This window comes from Pteropus alecto, unplaced genomic scaffold (genome assembly GCF_000325575.1).
Source record: "Pteropus alecto unplaced genomic scaffold, ASM32557v1 scaffold222, whole genome shotgun sequence".
Lineage (NCBI taxonomy): Eukaryota > Metazoa > Chordata > Mammalia > Chiroptera > Pteropodidae > Pteropus > Pteropus alecto.
Genome location: NW_006433716.1, coordinates 263,668 through 284,505, shown reverse-complemented (window position 1 = coordinate 284,505; position 20,838 = coordinate 263,668). Strand labels below are relative to the sequence as shown.

The window sequence follows — 20,838 nt, the reverse complement described above, 5'->3', positions numbered from 1 at the left end:
TAATTACCACTTGTGATTAATTAGTAAAAGAAAAGAAAAGAACAGGGTGTTGTGAGAGAATAACAGGGAAGACCTAATTTGAATTGAATGGTCAGGGAAGATGTTTCTTAGATTGAGACCTAGAGGATAACTGTGAGTTAACCAAGCAAGTATGGGAAGAGTGTTTCAACCTTTCCAGGTGGGTGGGTGGAGCAACGGAAGGTAGGGAGCTGATCCCGTCGGACCACAACCAGGCGCTTCGGGGAATGGAGGTGCCCTGATGATGGCCGCAGCCAGCTTTCTAGAGAGGGTTGTGGCCATGTTCAAGTATGTGGTATTTCCTTAACATGTTATGTATTAGGGAAAGTCCTACTAGACGTGGAAGTGGCCTCTCCCTTCCCTTGGAAATCCTGGCATGCCATCCAGTTTTGCAACTTCCCAATGTGTTGCCAGTCAGCTCTGCTGACCTATTCGCCCCACAGAGCATGTAGCTCATATTATTGTTCCTCAATTGGTTCTCCATGTTCTAATATCCGTGGGGCAGAAAGCTGGAGCAGAGCATGTCTGGACACTTTTGTCCACAAGTTATCTTTACTTTATACCTGGAAATTACATGCTAAAGTTCAGATGTCCCAGAGAAAAGTTGCTAAGCCTTTAGACTAGCTGTATAATCATAGGCTCTGGAAATCCAGCACTATTATTAATTGGAGTAAATATTTTGGATAACAGTGGAAAGGATTAAATGGAAGATGAGATTAAACTGTACACAGCTCTTTTGGATAATGGAGAAATAAACTGAGGAACATTTCTGGGTTACAGAGAGAATAAAACTGAGTCACTCATTCTGGATAAGGGAGGGAGACATAACTTGACTAACAATCCTGGGTATGGGAGGATGTTTATGGATGATGGGAGAAAGATGAAACTGAGCTGCTTTTCTGGATAACAGAGAGAGACAGCCCAGAAAAGGAAGTAAGGTAGTAGCATCTTCAGACCACGAAAACTAGCCAATAGATGGGAGTATGAGAAATGACAACTTCCTTGTGTGGACATCAAGGAGGTAGGCGCCCTAGAGTTTGTTTATTCCATGGCCTCCCATTGTCACACCGTGTGGCCTGGGGCCAGTAGACCTCATAAAGTCTCAGCCACCATGTTCTTAAAGCACATTTGTGACACTCCAGGCTTTTACAGTGACAGAGATACAAAGCTAGCATCTTCTTTGAACTGCCCAGATAAAATGACCTAGGAATCAACTTGGGGATGCTAAGTGTGGGGCAATTTAGTCATTTAAACTTGTGAGGCCATTACAATCAGAAGGGAAATTAGTCACATCCAATCTAAATCCTTTGTTTTACAGTTAATTAAACTGATGCCTGGAGATGGGAAATGACTTGTGCAAAGACCCCACAGGCAGATCAGGGCACAGCTGAGACTAGAACCCAAAATTTCCTACTCCTAGCCTAGTTGTTTACAATGCCAAACTTAAGGCCATCTCATAGGATTAGAGAACGGCTTTCTGGCCGAAGCTCCTGGGACCAAAATCAGAGACAGAATGGAAAGACTAAAGAAAATGAATTATGTGAATTCGGCACAGTGCCAGATGTTTTTACATATTTTAACTTTCATTTAATCCTCTCAAAAATCCCATGAAGGAGATATTATTGCCACTTTACAGCTGTTGAAACTGAGACTCAAAGAGATTAAGTATCTTGTCTCAGGCCACAGATGTGGCTGAGCCAGTATTTGAACCCAGCTCTGCTTGAAGACAGAGTCTGAGCTTTTCTACCCCAGTAGACTAGAAACATCAATTGGTTCTCAAGATCATCACTGATGTGATAAAACCTGGGACAGAAATTAGGGAAGACTAGCAGCATCTGCCCTTTCCTGTGGTGGGTAGGAAAAGGAGGAGCAGATGGTTTTTTCCTCAGGGTGATAAACAGAGTATTGACTCTCTATTCTGAAGTCATAATTCATGTCATGGAAAAATTATCATCTGGATAAAGGGTCTCTGAGCTCATTTTAGGTATGGTCACTTCAATGACAATTTTCCTTTTGGCCTATGTACCCTCTCTGCTCTTATGAGTAATATTTATAACCTAATCTAGTCACTTATGTTTAGTTTTTACAAGGATTATTTTAAAAATTTTGTATATAATTTGCTACTGACATATCTTTGGCCAATAACCACAAAACCTCTCTCATTACTAAAATCCTTCTATGCCAGTTTCTTTAAGAAATTAGATCGCTGTCAGATGAATTATTAATAAAAATTAAAGTGATAGCCAGTAGCATGGGTATCTTTGGGCTCTTGGCCAACAAATAAACCATCTGTGTGAAAGGAAACACACTAACAATTTTGGACTCTGCGGTCACACTGAGCGTTGACCTCACCGGTAATTACCCAAATTAATTGCCTTTCGGGTTGTGTTCTCTCGGCACGAAAACTTCTTTTCCCAATTCAAGCCACGTGGGTTAAAATGAGAAAACAAAAGCAAAAAACTGCTCCCCATACCCAGAAGCCCCTTCTGTCGGGGATCCCAAGTGGACCCAGGAGAGCTGTTAGAGGGCTGAGGAGGGCTGATCATCATCGCATACCATACATAGGTGGAGGGCTTGTTTTTCTGTTTCCCGCCTATGAGAGGATACCCCTATTGTTTCTGAAAATGCTGACCAGGACCCACACTTCCAACAAAAATTCCTCTATCCCTACAACAGCAGCAAAAGCAGCAGAAGCAGCAGCAACAGATAAGTGTTTTGATGAATTGCAAGATGGAAAGGGTTTGCAGTGCCCCCAGCCCTGCTGATACCGAATGCCTTTAAGATACAGCCTTTCCCATCCTAATCTACAAAGGAAACAGGAAAAAGGAACTTAAAACTCCCTGTGCTCAGACAGAAATGAGACTGTTACAGCCTGCTTCTGTGCTATTCCTTCTTGCCTCTGAGTTGTAAACAAGACCCAGTAGAACATGCGAATGGAAAGTCACAAACCTCTGGGTGCTTGAAAAGATCCTTGGGACCTCATGCACATCTGCGGAAACTGGATGGAGAGATTTGGGGAAGTATGGACTCTTTAGCCGGCTTAGTTCTCTATGGAGTCAGCTTGCTCCTTTCTGGTAAGATTTGGCTTTATTTTTTTGATATAGTATTTAAAAAAAAAAAAAACAACAGTAATTCTGGGCTCTATTTCTTGGTGCTAGTTAACAAGAAGCAGCTGTGGCATAGGCACTGTTTCTCTTTAATATATAATGTTCCATTTAATATATGTAAGAATTGAAATGTGACGTCTTTGTGGCATGGATTCATTTTTCTAGAATTTCTCTTCTGCATAATTGTCCCTTGTGTTACCACAGACTCTGTGAGGACTGATAAGTTCACTTTATTTGAAGAGATTCACTTACTATGGTGCATTTTTTTTTTTTTTTGCTCTTCTTCACGTGGGATCGTTTCTTATTTTAAAAAATAAATAGAAACCTACTTCTTTTTTACCTACTTCAAAGAAAATCTTCAGTAATTTTTTAAACAATGAAATTCATGCCGAGAATTATGGGGACCCATTTAAGGCAATGTATAGATTGTCATTTTTAAATGTCAACAAAAATGCTTTTCTATAGATTTCGTGTCTCCATCCTATTTTAGTCAAAGCAATCGAATTAGTCAAAATAGGGGTCAGGGAGATTAGGGCTATATTATTTTTTAAAGTATTTGGCATACAGTAATTCATAAAGTCTTTACTGGCCCAATGAAATGAAAGTTTTGGCAGTTACCAGATCCCTGGGCGTAGGAGAGTATTGAAACCTGTTGTAGAGGAAAGGAATAGCTGGCCTGAATGTTTTTAGGTTAGTGTCTGCTGCTCACGTTCCTGAACTAGTGGCACGCCTCTGTAGTTTACTCGTCCTATGGGACACTGGCTGAAAATGGTGTCATAACTTGAAGTGCAAGTCACAACTGTAATCGCCATCAGTCTCTCCCCTTCAGTTTGGAAACATTCTAATTATTATGATAGAAATAAAATTGGTATTGGAAATGAATTTGGGAAAATTTACTGACCTTAATGGTGCAGGCTATATTATATTAATAGAATTTGATTATTATTAAGTATCTGTTATATTATTTTTATGCTTTTCTAAATGAAATCTTAAATATTCAAAAAATTAATCCAATAAAATAACAGAATTTCATGTAATTTGTTTATAGCTCTTCGGTTCTCTTTCAACAACCAATTATATTGAGGATTTAATAATATCTTTAAGAATAATAATATGTAATAAAAATTGCTAAAAATGAAAGATTATCCAAAATGATTTTAATATTTATGTAGAAAATATTTATATTAATATAGAAATAATGTTGATTTTTTTTCAATAGTATGCACCTTTAAACCAGATAATTATCATGATTCCATTTTTGGTTTGTTTTTTCTGTTTAACACATTTACCAGGGCTATGAAATCTGAAACTGATTTTATACCAGGGATTATAGTAATCAAAGCTCTATAGTTGCTCTGAGATCCTTTTTAGGTTAAATAATACAACTTTTTTAATTCACTTTTTCCCCCCATAGTGACTGTTATGGCCCTTTGCAATATAGGCTTAGAAAAGCAGTCAAAATCAAACAAAAAAGATATGCCTAAAAGCACTGCTCCATGTTTAGACTTTAGTTTCCTGAAAACAGCACTGACTTCAACAGAGAGAGGCCCAAAAGAGAAGGATTTCATGCTCTTGTTATAAAGGGAGGGTGGCACTAGCAAGGTGCGTTCCTGGAAGTAGGTTTGTAGTATTGAATCCTAACTCACATTCCCAGTCTAAGCCTCCATGAGCATGAATACCCAAGGCTTGGTAATTGCAATACAAGAATCCAGCATGATCATGTCTCTAGGCATAGAAGCCCATTCTTCAAAGCAAACTCTACTGGTAGATGATAGTAATGGAGCAAGGGACTTACAGCTTATAGGTTTATCTCTCTAGTCCAGTAGATTTCTCATTCCTTTTTCCTAAGCAAATAGAACTGGAAAAAAATGTCACATTTGCCTCAATGAAGATGGCTCTGAGTGCAGATGCTGACCCGTGAGAGGGTTTCAGGAAGTATGTAGTTTTCAGAAGACTTCCCTCAAACCCGCCCAGATTCTGGTATATTCCCCTCCCAATTGGGAATCATGGCTAATTTCAAGTTACAAACAAGTTATAAATGTATAGCTTTTCTGTACTCCTCCATCCTCACCAAAATAGGCTGCTCTTTCTAAAGAGTTGTACATACAGAAAAACAAAATAAATCACTTTCTGCTTTATCATAATGTGTCCTATATGATCAACACTGATCCAATGGGAAGTCTCTAGCAGTGTGCCTTCATACCTCTTTCCTACTTCATTTGACCTTTTTAAAAAAATTTTATTTTATTAATAAAATAAAACGGTGTACATTGGCTGGCTAGACATTTATATAGTTTAATTGCTCTTTCTCTCTTCTGGCTCTCTACCTAGCCAATACATTAATGCTAACTGCATTCTCTATGCCATGCTCCCCATCCCTGTGACAATCTAATTTGCACTTCTTTAACCCTTCACCCCATTCTCCTGGCCCTCCGACCCCCCATCCCCTCTGTCCATCACCAGAATGTCCTCTATAATTGTGAGTCTGTTTTGATTAGTTTGTTCTTTTTGTTCCTTAGATTCTGCATATAAGTGAAATCATATGGCATTTATCTTTCTCTGACTTATTTCACTTAGCATAATAACCTCTAGGTCTATCCATGTCATTGCAAATGGTAGGGTTTCATTTTTTTTAATGGCCGAGTAATATTCCATTGTATATATAAACCATTACTTCTTTATCTAATGATCTGTTGATGGGCATTTAGGTTGCTTCCATATCTTGGCTATTGTAAATTGTGCTGCCATGAATATTGGGTTGCATAGATCTTTACGGATTATTCTTTTGGTTTTCTTTGGATAAATACCCAGAAGTCCAATTGCTGGGTCAAAAGGTATAACCATTTTTAAGTCTTTGAGAAACCTCTAGACTGTTGTTTTCCATAGCAGCTGTACCAATTTTCAATCCCACCAACGTTTGAGGGTTCCCTTTTCTCCGCATCTTCGTCAGCATATGTTGTTCTTTGATTTATCGATAGCCATTCTGATAAGTGTGAGGTAATATCTCGTTGTGGTTTTAATTTGCATTTCTCTGATGATTAGTGACCTTGAGCATCTTTTCACATGTCTGTTGGCCATCTGTATTTCCTCTTTGGAGGAGTATCTGTTCAGGTCTTCTGCCCATTTTTTAAAATTAGATTGTTTGTATTTTGTTGTTGAGTTATATGAGTTCTTTATATTTTGATATTAACCTCTTATCAGATGCGTCCTTAACTAATATCTTCTCTCAATCAGTCTGTTGTCTTTGTTTTGTTAATGGTTTCCTTTGCTGTACTAAAACTTCTTAGTTTGATGTACTCCCATTTGTTTGTTTTTTCTTTTGTTTCCCTTGTCCAAGGAGATATATCCGAAAATAAATTACTGTTAGCAATATCAGAGAGATTATTGCCTATGTTTTCTTCTAGAAGTTTTATGGTTTCAGGACTTACATTTAAGTCTTTAATCTATTTTGAGTCTATTGTTGTAAACGGTGTACGATTGACCTTTTAAATAACAACCTTGATTCAGTTTGTTATTTAAAATAGTGGATATCTTGTCTGAAGTGGCAGAGGAAATTCAATTAAAGGCATACCTCAGAGATATTGTGGGTCCAGTACCAGACCACAATAAAATGAGTCATAATCTTTTTTCTGGTGAAAGGTCTTGCCTTCAATTTGTAAAAAACGCAACATCTGTGAAGCACAATAAAGCAAAGTGCTATAAAACGAGGTATGCCTGTATAAGGTCAGGAAAGTGGTTCCAGATGGGACCTCCTCATTAGGGCTGGTCTTGGAAGGATAGTGTCATGTCTGAGTAATCAAGGGTGGAGGGACAAAAGCTGGGATCAGAGACATACCTGGGAATTATTTTCAGAGGGAGGAGTTTTGCTTTCTTCACAGATGCTCCCTCCTAAAGACTAAGATGCCTTTGTTGGGAGATCTCAGCATTTCCTTTTCAGCCCTCCCTTGGGAGAGCTTCCTGCAAGATCCTAGTTCTAAAACATCACCCCAGGAGAAAAGGACTCCTACAAGTGCCTCTCAGAAGACTATGCTGTATCCTCTTGGCCATGCAGATGGATGGGCTACCAAGTTTTCTGACATTATCAATTCGTCTTCTGGGACCCTACCCTTAAAAAGATGTGTGTGTGTGTGTGTGTGTGAGAGAGAGAGAGAGAGAGAGAGAGAGAGAGAGAGAATATTGTGTTACCTGTTTATTTCCTGTAGATGGCTTATTGGTTAGAACACAGACTCAGGATTCAAGTAGATTTCTCTAGGCCAGAAGGGTGGACTAAACCCAAAAGATACCATTTCAAAATAGATAAATGTCAAGTCATGCACGTGGGTCCAATAAATAAAACATGTATCTTCAATGTGAGAGAGAGCTTGTTTGTTAAAAGTTCTAGCATCACCAAATATCACCAACTTTTGGTGATATGTAAAATTCATAGGAGCCAACACATGCTCTGCTTGCTAAAAAGGTGTCACATAAGCTGCAACGGTTTGCATTAGTAGAAATATGAAGTCTCTATTAGAGATAGTAATCACTTCTATTAGAAATAGTAATCACTTCACTCTACTGCTCAGAGCATAGCCATTGAAACACTAAAGACACAGAAATCTGACAGCAAACATATTAGGCAAACAAGGCGAACATTTTAGAAACCATGTCATATTGGAATATTTAGCCTGGAGGAAAAGGATGAATAGCATTGCTTTTAAGGGTTTCCATATAGAAGACATCATACATTGACATTATATTTTGCCAGATCTAGGATCCAAGGATAGAGGGAGTTGCACAAAGATGGTTTGACTTTACTTATAAACACCTTTTAAATTTGATCATGAGTGACCTTCCACACTGGAGAGTGTTCAGGCATAGGTAAGGTGATCATCTATTAGGAGCGTGAAAAGAGGATGTAGAGTGTGGTGGATACTACACTGCCTTTCACATCCTTTTTGTTTCACTGTCCGCAGCTCCTCATTAATCTCTTAAGAGGTGAATGAAGGTTCAGAAAAGCCACGAATATCTTTGCCCAGTGAAACCAAATTGGGTATATTTCTTCAATGTGGACCCAAATGTACCCACTTTATGCTGATTTTTAACTCAGCATGCCTTTCGAGAAAAAAGAGTACATGCATATGTGCTATGATGACTTTCTTTTGAAGCCCCTGCTCTATGGGACTGAGGTAGAGCTTATCAAAAATGCAGTAAGAGTTAAGTGAATGGATCGTGAAGTCACAGATCTGGGGTTAAGCCCAAACTGGATGACCATGGGCAAGTTATTTGATTTCTCTAAGCCACAGTTTTCTCATCATTTATTCATGAGTATATCTATTTCCCAGAGTTGTTATAGGCATCAAGTGTGATAATACATGTGAAATGTTTAGCCAGTAAGAGCTCTATTAATAAATGAAGCTAGTGTAATCAAAAGAGAAGTGTTGCTATGAAGCTAGTGCTAAGACTGATCTAATCTTTTCCAGGGTTTAGGGGAGTCACTTACTACTTATAGAAACCGTATCCTAAAAAGACCTCAGCATAATCCAGTTCTTCAAATTTTGTGCTGGTCACTCCCCACTTGACAAGCCAGAACACTGGCCTACTTGCCATCCAATGCTTTTCCTCACCTGTTCATTCATCCCTGCTCATGACCTTTTCACTTCAACCAGGTCCATCTCCACAATCTATCCATTCATTCCTCTTGGCTCTTGTTCATGTTGTTCCATCTGTTTGGAAATTACATTCTCCATGTTCACTCTGCAAACACAAATCAACTCAACTTGCCGAGGTCAACTCTTCCTCATGATGTTTTTCCCCCTAATTCTGAGTCCTCTTAACACACAGGCTGTGGTCTTTGAGCTTTGGGCACATAGATTTAGCCAATTAGCCTCTAAACATTTGACAACAGATACTACTTCTTTTTCATTCTCCATAGTGCATATATTTGATGTTCAATAATCTTTATTAAGTGGAGTTTAATATGCCATCATGAGAAACTGTCGGTATGTCACAGCAGACCTGAAAGAGGAAATATTGTAGAAAGGATTTTAGCCACGTTGAAATAATAGTAATATTATCAATAATAAGTCAATTTCATATACACTGCAAGTAGTAGTCACTCATATCTTAAAAGGTTGCCTTATGTTAAATATTTGATGTAATTAAGGTAAAAAAAATCCTTTTCTTCTCTTAGGTATGAAACATAAAAGATATAATCATGAAAGTGGGTTTAACCAGGGCTTTACTTAATATAGATATTTACAATTGTTGAATACTACCCAAAAGATATGCATACTTTTTCTTCAATAGACATTTATTGAGTTATTGCCTACCTATTATTCATTCATTCACTCACTATTATTTCAGTCAATGAAGATATACCAAGGACTTACTTTCCTGGGATTTTAGAGAACAGGTTTTGTGGTAGCATAGGAAGGAGGGAGTTTTAAGAAGGGGACAGTAAGATTGGGGCAGCAGAGTGACAGCCTCAGGACCTGGCATGGGGGAACCAGACTTCAGGTGTGTTGTTTTACAAAGAGCCAGCTGCACTGATAGCATTACAAACCAAAACTGGAAGGGATGTCAGAAGATCAGCTGGCATCACTCCCAGCCTTCAGGAAAGGGAATGTCTAAAGTTGCCTCCCTTATTTCTGGAATTTAAAACTGATAACCCAATTCCCAGACTATTCCTTAACTCACAGCACACGTGCAGAATGTTTTTTAGATTGAGCCATGCCTGCTTTTTCATACGTCCCACACCCACTGCCTCCTTTTGTCCCTTCAGAAATCTGACTATCCTTCTCCCTGTGTTCCTTCCCTAAGCCTGCAGGGACAGGTGTGGGGACATGGATTGGCCAGATGGACGGAGGCCTGAGTCTTCAACACATCTGTTGATTAGAGGGAGGGCATTTCCACTGCTTAGTGATTCTATGTCTAACATGGTATGGGTGAAACAAAGGGAGAAATTTAAAGATGAGCCAAAGGAACCCATCAGACAGCCTGTTGAGGGGCATGTTGGGTGGCTGCTGTTTGCTCTCTGCTTGTCACAGACCCTTGCCCAGGGCTTGACCAGTGAGGTGTGTGTGGTGGTCACACCCATCTCAGTAGATCTGTCAGCTTTCCCGCTTTTGTTAGAGGGTGATATCATGCTTCCTGGGGGGAGCACTGGAAGACAATGCTCGGCCACTTTCCTCCAGATACAATAGGCGGAGTCAGGAAGGCAGTATTGACATTGCTGGGGCTGGGGAGGCACTCACTGCTCTGCGATCATCCGATGGTGAACCAGCTTAACCTTGGCACACAGGGCCTGAGTTGTGTAAGGCGTCTGGCTGCAGAGCCAAGGGGACTCCGCCCTGGGGACAGGAGTGCCTTAGACATCTGGGAATCTGGGATGGGCTTCAAATTCTGATCACTGTGTCAAAAACAACCACAAAACAATAATAGTATCAGTAAAAAAAAAAAAAAAAATGACTACCATAGATGAATACCTCTACGAATAAGTGTTTAATATGATTTTTTGCATCTCCCAACAACTTTGCACAAAAGCTATTATTATTCATTTTTTAATAGATGGGGCAACGGAGGCTCACAAAGCTTAAGTGAGCTGCCCAAGATTAAAATGTAGTAGCCATCTATTATTTTGGACTAACATCCCTATTTTTCAAGATTTGCTACAATTTTCCTTCATGGGATTCTGATGACACCACCAATCACGGATCACAGGGCGATCTGACGACAGCAGTTGGTTCATATAAGAGAGCATGACCCACAGAGTCAGTTAGACTCTTTCTCTTGGAATTTATGAGCAAGATATTCTCTTTCTTCAACGAAGACACTATATACTTGGAGCTAACAGCTTTTCTGGACATTTGAAGGAAGCTGGTCTTTAGTAGGAGAGAATGAGGACAATAAGAGAACAAAACCAAGACAGGCACTCAGATCATTATTTTAGTGCTGGATCCAGTGGTTTTTAGATCAGAGACCCATCCCTTTATCTTCCAATTATGAGAGTCAGTCACCCTCATTTGCTTGTACTATTTTGAATAGATTTCTGATTCTCGAAAGTGTACCCATGTCTCAGTAGCAAATGATAGAGACAAGAGTTAAACTGAGAATGGCCTGAACCCCAATTCTGAGCTCTTTCAAACACCTCACTGTGCTATTTTCTCATGTTTCACGGTCACCTCAGCCTGGTTCCTGGAAAATAAGGCTGATAACAGTATTTATTCATGTGGTTTGAGGAAGATCTTACAAGAGATACTACTTAAAAGTACTTAGTGCAGTGTTGGTACCTGATGAGCACTCAGTAAAAATCAGATGCTCTTAATTGTTTGCTTATAAACAAAGCTGGAGACTCTTATGTTGCCTTATGACAGTCCTTTAAAAGCACATCTCCATCCATGAGAGTGGGTGACTATATTTCGTAGATGGAACTCCCTGGCTTCCCTTGGTGAAACTCAACATTGGTACTCTAAGCTTGGCCTTGTCTCGGGGACAGGGAGAGAAAAGCTTAAAGCTATGCATTCTTGGGCTTTTGATAAAAACCTGGAGTGTCAGGTGGAGTAATTCCTTTTTGTAGCTCTATCAGCTCTTAACATGATACTCCCTGCTTTTCTCCTGCCAGCCCCTATTTCCTCTTTTCTCTTGTTTCTGCTGAATAGATGATTTGTCTTCTGTAGGTCCCCACATCATTTATCCCAAACCTAATTCCTAGTTCTTAACAGTTTACTGTGCAATTGTCATTTCCAAGTGGAATGTGCCTCACTTCTGCATAAGCTCATTGTTGGATTTTTGGATCCATGAGGGAGAGGAAGAGGGAGAGGGAGAGGAGGGAGAGGGAGAGGGAGAGGAGGGAGAGGGAGAAAGTAAGAAACGCTCTGCCTCCATTTCACCACCATCTTTCCTCTAATTCCTCCTCCTCTTACTCTCAGTTCTTCTCAAGCACCTCTTGGATCTGGAAAGCACTTTCTAATCTTCCAGGATTGGTTTAAACACCAACCTATTTACCATTCACAGCTACCACTTCAGTATCACAGGGCATGGTGGAGTTGGTACTTGGTTGTAATCAGCAACTTTTCAGGAGCCAGTCTTTGCCTACCTCACTAGAGCCTTGTGAATCTCAGTCCCTTGTGTTATGTTGAAGGTGTGTTTCATGCCAGGCTTTTTGCAGTTTTGAAACATTCACTTTCAAGCCTCTTTGCCTTTGTGTAAGCTATATCATCTGCCTGGAATGTGCTCTTCACATTCTCTTCTTCACCTGTCTGACTTATTCATGCTTTGAGGTTTATCTCAGGTGTTATTTCTTCCAAGAAGTCTTCCTTAACCTCCTTACATGGGTAAGGGCCTTGCCTTCACCAGGATTCCATCAAAAACGTGGCTGAAACCAAGGCATATGTGCAGATAGATTGTTTGGTAGGCAACCGTAGAGAGCAAGAGGAGGAGACTAGGTGAGTAGAACTGTGCCAGATGTGTTATATTGGCCAGTGCTATGGATGCCTGGTGGGCCAGATCTTCTGAGAAGCTTATGAAATGAAACTCAGAACTGCTTACCTGCAAAGGAAAAGGAAAGCCATTCATCTAATGCTACAGTCTGCCTTTGTTCAGCAGTTATGTAGATGTATGGAGCTAATAAGTTACTGCCAGCATCCTTTGCTGTTATGCTAGAGAAAATCCTAGGAGAAGAAGTGAGATATACTTGCATCGATTCTGGGTGAGCTACTTCGAGATTACACCTGCTCGCAGCTGATAGAGGCCTGTGCAGAAGTGTCCCCTGAAGAAGCAGGTGAAGCAAGAGCTGGGCTGGGAAAGACTTGCATTGGTGCTCAAGAGGTGTCAGATCCAGGCACCCTGTGGCCTGGATCTCTGTCGTAGTGCTTAGAACATTAAATTACAATTTACAGTTCACTTGTTGGTTTTACTCACTAGGCTATGAGCTGTGTTTGGCATTTCAATATTCTCAGCACCAGACATAGTATATCGATTGGTAGAGAAATGCTTTAATAAATGGTTTTGCACTGGATTAAATGTTCTGACCCAGTGCTTCCCTAAGTGTGCTGCATGTACCACCACTGGTCTGAAAGATGGTTTCATGTGGTGCTTGGAAGAATATTTTTAATTTTAATATTTATTAGCGTATAGATATGTACATATATATCATATCGGTAATATAATTTTACGAATAGTCTGGCTTAATATGAGCGTAAGAAAAAAAAGATGAGTTAATTTAAAGAGAATGGTTAATAGAGTAATTGTATAAGTAGCATGTAGACTCAACAAGAATCATGAAAGTGATACATAAATGAATGCAGTTTGGGAGACACTGCTATAACTGAGTGAGTTAGCCAATCCTTTTAAAAACTCTATATGTGTGTGTGTCCAAATAAAAAACAGAAAAGTGATTTGGTCATGTAATTAATACTATCCTAGTGACATGAACAAAATGAAAGAGTCTCATGGTGATTGATCTATCTCAAATGACTGTCTTAGACTCTAATCTTGCTTCTCCCAGGAAATCTGCAAAGTGGACATTGGTTTATAAAATCTAGACAAGACCTAGTTTACCCCTTGGGTATATTGGACATCCTTCAAAAAAGGCCCGGCAATCAGCCAGGAAACCAGTGGGCAAAGCCCTCTAGTGGAGGAGTGGGTGGGTCAGTTATAGTTATTCATTCAAAATAACATTTACTGAGCCCTTTCTGTGTACTGGAATCTCCTAGGCATTGGAGTTACAGAGATGGTTAAGAGATAAATCTAACCTCAAGTGGCTTGCAATCTGGTGGATGAGAATCTCTGCTCTGACAGAGACTGACAATACATGCTGGGAGCATGGAAGCTGGAGCAAGAAATCCTAGAAGAGAACCAGGGTCTCACCAGAAGGGTGACATTTGAGAAGAATTAGTAGGATTATGCTTTTGTGGAAAATCAAGAGTGGAAGTGAGGAGTAGAGGCCTTCTGAGAAGAAGGAAACACATAGAAAATGAGGAATAAAAAGTTTAAGAAACATTTGCGCCGTGGCTCTGTGTGGCAATATTCTAGGATACACTGAAGGAGGTGGTGGGGATAAAGCTGGGAAGATGAGATGGAAGGAAGGTAATTTGGTTTGAGATGGGCTGAGTGGGTAGAGACAAAGACACTTCTGGGAGCTGTTAGGATGTAGGATGAAGCTGTGTGAAGGCATGAGATTGCCCAAGAAGAGGACAGTGGGGTAGTGCTAGGAACACCCATATGAAGGGGTGATATAGTTAGAGGAAGAGGAAACTGAAGGCATTAAATGAGACAAACCAAGGGAGGAGGGTTTTACTACATCGAAAATTGCTGAGGCAGGAGCAGGTAAGGAGAGAGGCTAGAGAATTTGGCTATTAGATGCTGTCGCAAAGCATTTTTAATAGATGGGCAGGGCTGGGATTGAGGAGTAAGTGCAAGATGAAGATATGGAATTAGGTAAGCAGAGATTCCTTTCTGAGAGATGTACCACATGCTAGCAGGTTCTTGTATTCATGTGCTTTTCTGTAAGCTTGATGGTAGGATGATCTGGTAGGACAGGGTCCCCAACTTCTGGGCCAAGGACCTGGTCTATGACCTGTTAGGAACTGGGCCACACAGCAGGATGTGAGTAGTGGGCAAGCAAGCGAAGTTTCATCTGTATCTGCAGCTGCTCCCCAGTGCTAGCATCACTTCCTCAGCTCCATCTCAGATCATCAGTCATTAGATTCTCATAGGACTATTGGTCCCTGGGCCAAAAAATGTTGGGGAGCGCTGTGGTAGGAGAAGGGATGAAGTCCTTTCTGTCATCTCTAGCTCAAGGTGCTAAAGGTTTGAAAAAAGTAGGGAGAGACCTCCTTCATCACAGACACCCTCCTCTTCCCCCGGACGTGGTTTCCAAATTACCCAAATTAGGGAATTATTTTAGTTTCACAAATAAATAGTAATGGAAGCAGATGTTTTTGTGGAGGGGCCACATACTGTTACCTAGAACAACAGAATATTAGAACTGTCAAAGACTTAAAAGACTGTCTAATCCAGTGTTTCTGAAATGTCTTCACACAATACTAAGTCCAGGAGAATCATAGAATTCTTTTTTTTTAAATATCATGTGGAGCTAATGTTTCATACTTTAAGAAATGCTGATTTGATTCAACCTGCTCACTTTACAGATGTTGACAATGAGGCCCAGAGAGTTCAGCACTTAGCTCAAGCTCACTCAGCTCATTAGAAGCTAAATTTCTTCACTTTAATAGGTAGATGGCAATGTAAATTAGAGGTTAATTCATGTACCATATAGTCAGATGGCTTGAGTTTGCATTCCAGCTCTATCATTGTGTTGGATAGCTATTGCTGAGTAATAAACTACTCCCAAAATTCAGTGGCTAAACCATTGTTTATTACCACTCACATGTCTTTGGGTTCAGCTGATCTATGTTTAGCATAGTTAGGTGGTTCTACTTCAGGTTGCAACAGCTGGGGCAACTCTGCTTCTTGCTTCAGGTATATGGATTATCCGGGTGCCTCTGCTCACAAGTATCTCATCCTTCTTGGATCAGCAGGTTACCCTTCTGTATATTGTTCTCACAATGTTGTTAACACAGGAAGGCTAGGTAGAAACAAACAAGTAAAGCTTCTTAAGACCTAGGCTCAGGAGTAGCATACTGTCATTCCCAAAGTCATGTGCCATGCCCACATTTCAAGGGCTTGGAAGTTCACTCTGCTCATGATGAGGCCAAAAGCAAATGTATGGATGCAAGCAGGGTTGAATAGTTGGGGCTGACAATTCAATCTAATATAGCCACTACTAGCTTTGTGCTATGGTGCAAGTTAGTTGACTTGTCTGTTAGGGGTAGGGGGTGGAAATTAAATGAATTTATTTATGTAAATCATTTAGAACAATGCTTAAACTTAGAAAATACTAGGTAAATATTAATACTATTACAAATTGTGTTCACCCAACCATCACTCCAAATGCATGATGGAGGATATCTGGGGTCTTAGTGACCAGAGTGGCTATTGGAGGGTTAGGGTCGACTTCACAAACAGGCCCAGCATCAGCCATTCTCCACCAGCAGAAGGGTGCAAACGAATAATCTTCTGAAGAGCCCCAAAATTATTCATTTACGAATTCCTTTCTGTTAAAAGTGCATAATGGCCGCAAATGTAAAGAGCTTGGCAGCATGGGCTTGCTTTGTGCTGCTTGGCCCTTCCAGCCTCCTTCCCCCTGTGTTTCTCACACCCAGAGTCGGTGGTTCTTTTCACACAAACCATCTGCCAAGAGGTGTGGAACTGGAGCCAGAAACACACAACAGCTGCAGAAGCTCAGCTACATTCAGAGGCCTGTAGTAATCTTTTAGCAGGCCTAGTAGACAACAGCCCTCACCACTGAGTGATTCTAGAGTACATAAGCCATCTGCAGAGTGTGATTCCAACATGAGTAATACATGAATTCTGCCAGCTGCTTCTGGAATCAAACAAAAAACAGTGTTGTTGCCAGCCGGTGGGGAGAAAAATCACTATTAATTGCATCACTATCTTCCCATAAAGGCTGAGGAGAGCCCCTGACTCAGGCGAATTTCTGTTAGAGGACCTCTTTTTGTCTTCTAGAGATCACCTTCTGATAGAACTTATGGCTTATAACTCCTACCAAGCCCACCTTTTCACCTTAACCAGGTGGTTATGATCATAGGCTCTTGGGGCAGATGAATCTGGGCTGGAGCCTCATGCAACAGTGTGATAGGTGTGTGACCTTGGATAAATCACTTTGTCTGCCTGTAGAATGGGGATAATAATGTCACCCACGTGAAAGGGTTGCAAGTATTACATGAAATAAGCAGATGAAATGCTTAGCAAAGAGCAGGTTCATAAAAAATGTTCTATAAATATTAGCTATCATTATTTCTTATGTCTCCCTATGCTACCAGAGTTATTGCTCTTAAGAGTCCCCTGTCTTCAAGAATCTCTATAAATGTTATTTAATTCCATGTCATCCCATTTCAATGTAGCTTCTCAACACATTCTAGTCTATAAATATTTTTTGAGCTCCTACTCTGTGCCCGGCACTGGGTCAGCAGATATGAAGATGAATAAGACAGTCATTGCTGCTGAGAAGTGGCTTTTGGGGTGTGAGCTGCAGGTAGACATACTGATTTGCAGTAAAGTTGTATAAACCATGAACACAGGGTTAGTGTCCTGGAAGTTGCACCTTTTTTGTTAACGGATCAATATGTAACTCAGTTTTGTGTGTATTTCTGTTTATGGACACATCATTTAATGAATATAACTGATTTATTAACATAGAACTTGTGGCCAAGAGCACTATAACTCCTACCTGTACAAAGCTTATCTAACAAATGTATTTTCTCCCAAGGCACATCACTGCATTCTTGGGCTTAGGAAGATTAACAAGCATTTCAACACTGTGCTTGGGGCCATTTTAAGTGCTGAAATTGCCAAAAAAAACAAAAAAAACAAACACAAAACAAAACAGAAAACCACAAAAATGTGAGAAAGCGTCACTAAATGTATCACAAAAAGAACACTGGTGTAGAGTATGAGAGCTGAATAGAGTGCTGCCTTGTTTCACTGCAGTTGGTAACATAAAGATCTGAGGACTCTGGGTTTTCCCTGCTCTGCATTTGTTGGAATGACCAAATACCAGGAAGCCACCCGTGAGAATCGATGTTGAGGTTATAAATAAATTTTAGACCAATTCTCAGACACAAAATCAACAAGTAATGAGGAGAGACTGTATACAAATGCTATACAACTCAGAGTGCAATAAAGCTTCCGTGGAAGTACAGGGCCAGCACAGGAGAAAGATGGATTCGGTCTGGGGCAATCGGGTTCCACTGACTGGAATTTCAGATGCAGAGGGCACGACTGACAGATCAGACAGTGGAGACAGAAGCATGGAGGGGTGAAAGCCCCACCGCAGCCAGAGCAGCCAGATCGGGGCTAGTAGATGGATGGATTTCTACCTCCAGCACCGTACTTTGGAGCGCAGATTCGACTGGATGCCCTAAGCAGGCCTCTTCTCACCCACATACAGTCAGAAGTAAGATCTGGAACTCTGAGATGCCAAATAAACAAATGATTTGAGTGAGCAACAGCGAGATTTTAGTCAACGGAGAAGACAATTTGTGTTGTACCGCATGCGAAACAGTAAACTCATGAGTAGACATCTCTCTGTTCCTCTGGCTTGGTTCCTCTCCAGCCCCCAGCCTCCTCATTCCACCCTCCTTTTTTTTTTTAACAGCCTCCATTATTCTAGGCAATTCCACTTTCAACCTCTCTTGCATACACCAATCTACAAAACAAAGACCAGCTCCTTATCTGACTCTCTCTCCCCTGGAAGCTCAGCAGGAGCCCTGGATTATTGCTCAAGTGTAGCTTTGGGTGTTTTTCACTCTACCCTTTATTCCCTACTCCAAGGGACCTTATCCGACTATTTACCTAGTAAAATACTTTCTCCATATTTTGGCACAAGCAATAGAGAAGTATAAGGTCCCAGATGAGCTACCACTCCCTATCATTGTCTCTGCCAGTTATTCCTGACAGAATAAGTATTATCTTGGATGCATAATTCATGGTTTCTGCAGTTTTTACAGAGGCTAGCTAGTCCAGGCGCTAGCCACACTAAACATTCAATAAATGAATAGATTTCCACTAAACTGATGATTTTGGGAAAAGAGACATCTCTGTAATGTTTTCCTCCACAAAACTGATACAGGATTTTAATATAGTTTTCTTATATATTGTACAAAGTTTTATAATTTTTATCACATTAAGTTCTAAATATTTCTCCTTAATAATTCTCTTAAAATCCCCAAAGATATTGTTTTTAAAACTTAACAAATAATTATGAATTTTATCTTAAGGAATAAGCAGGAGGAATAGCTAAGGAAATTCTGGGGAGAAAGAAGAGTAACATCTCGGGAATAGCTCTACTGGATCGTAAGGCAGAGTATAATATTGTAATAACAGTAGGCTACAGTCCACCAGGCTCAGCAGACAAGGAGTAGAAGAATAAAAACCCTGACCATACTTTCCTTCCACCCTCCTGTCTCCCTCTGGGGCTTCCTATTAGCTGACTCCAACTGGACATAGGCAGCCTCCATGGACCCAAAGCTAGGTGGAGGTTGTTTGAGAGAGCTAGAGAGGGGCACACCTTGTCAAAATGTAAAGAACCAGGGACTAGCCCAGACTTAGAAAACATGTGAAAAAGTTCACCCTCTACATTAAAACCAAATCAAAATAAGATATTGTTTTTCTATATCAAAATAGCAATGATTTAAAAAAGTGAGAATACTCAATAATACATGGGTTGAGCTGATGAAATATTTTTTAGATAGAAATTTGGCAATGTAAGGTAAAATATTATAATAAGATTTTAAATGCTATGATAAGGTTAAGTAAAAATTCAGGATATGAAATTGTATTTGGTTTTAGCCTTGGAAAAAACTATGTACTTTGTTGGTTTCTGCAGTTTCTCTCTGTATGTATTCTGGGAATGGGGTGAGGATAAAGAATATACATCCAGTGTTAACAGGAGTAAAAATGTTTCTTTCTAACCATTCCTCACTTCTCACTGGGTTTGGATAGACCCGATCTGTTGTTTAAATAAGGATTTCAAAATGAGACATATTTTTAAATTTATATTCTGAATGTCCTAAAAAAAACCCATTAAATATATTGTGGGTTTAGAGATACCTTTTGGTGATTATTTTTATTCTTAAATTTTTATTACTTAACAGGATAAAAATATAAAAGGGCCCACATTTATCAGACTGCTGTCTAATTTGGGTACATAATACTTGATTATCAAGATGTTAATTAATATCATTTTATTACAGTAAATAAGTCCCAGAGAGACAGTGAGAAATGTTTCTTTCACAGTATCAGGTGATTTTTAAAGTTGGGGAATAAAAACCAGTAGAGAAATTGAAACTCTGGGTAGTTGTTTTAAATTACAGCATTTGTGTGTTTTAGCTTCCTGAAAATGTATATTTTTCTGATTATAAAAATAATTTATGTTCATGTAGAAAAACTTAGATACATAGAAAAACATTTTTAAAAACCCAGCCACCAGTTAAATAGACATGGTTCTTAATGATATATTTGTGTGTGTGTGTGTGTGTGTGTGTGTATAAGTATATGTATATATACATATATATAGAGAGAGAGAGAGAGTGACAGAGAGACAAAGACAGAGACAGAAACAGACAGCATATACATACATACATATGTATATATAGAGAGAGAGAGAGCGACAGAGAGACAAAGACAGAGACAGACATAGACAGACACAGACAGAGACAGAGAGACAAAGACAGAGAGAAAGGGACACAGAGAGAGAGAGAGATTAAACAGCAAGAGACAGACAGGTAGGTCAGGCAGGGCTGTTTGGTTTAAACATCTGAAGGGACCCTGTGGGAAGTGAAGTCGTAGAGCTAATCCAGGTCTTCTGATGCTGCCATTATTATAATACTGAAATGCCTGAAACACACTTCTCGCTCATCACTTAGACTTAACCCTGAGGTATAATGAGGATTTAGGGAAGTCTGAGGGAAGAGGGTAAATATCAGAAATGGAGTTAGAATGCTAATAAACGTTATTTGTTAATATCAGAAATGGGGTTAGAATGTCATATATACGTTATTTGTTAATATTTCTTAGAATATACACTATACTTACTTGTTAATAAAGAAGAGACATGGCTTGTTTTTAGGGTTGTGAGATAGATAGTTGGGAA

At 39.8% G+C, this 20,838-nt stretch overlaps 1 protein-coding gene across 1 annotated transcript in view; it reads left to right on the top strand.

Annotated features, from left to right (window-relative positions):
- The first annotated feature begins 262 nt into the window (after positions 1-262).
- Positions 263-20,838, top strand: part of TEK (TEK receptor tyrosine kinase) — a 99,331-nt gene continuing 78,755 nt past the window's right edge. The window contains exons 1-2 of the mRNA XM_006908358.1: positions 263-306; positions 2,923-3,092. Coding sequence (XP_006908420.1) covers positions 263-306; positions 2,923-3,092 — 214 coding nt within the window. The remainder of the gene's footprint in view (positions 307-2,922; positions 3,093-20,838) is intronic.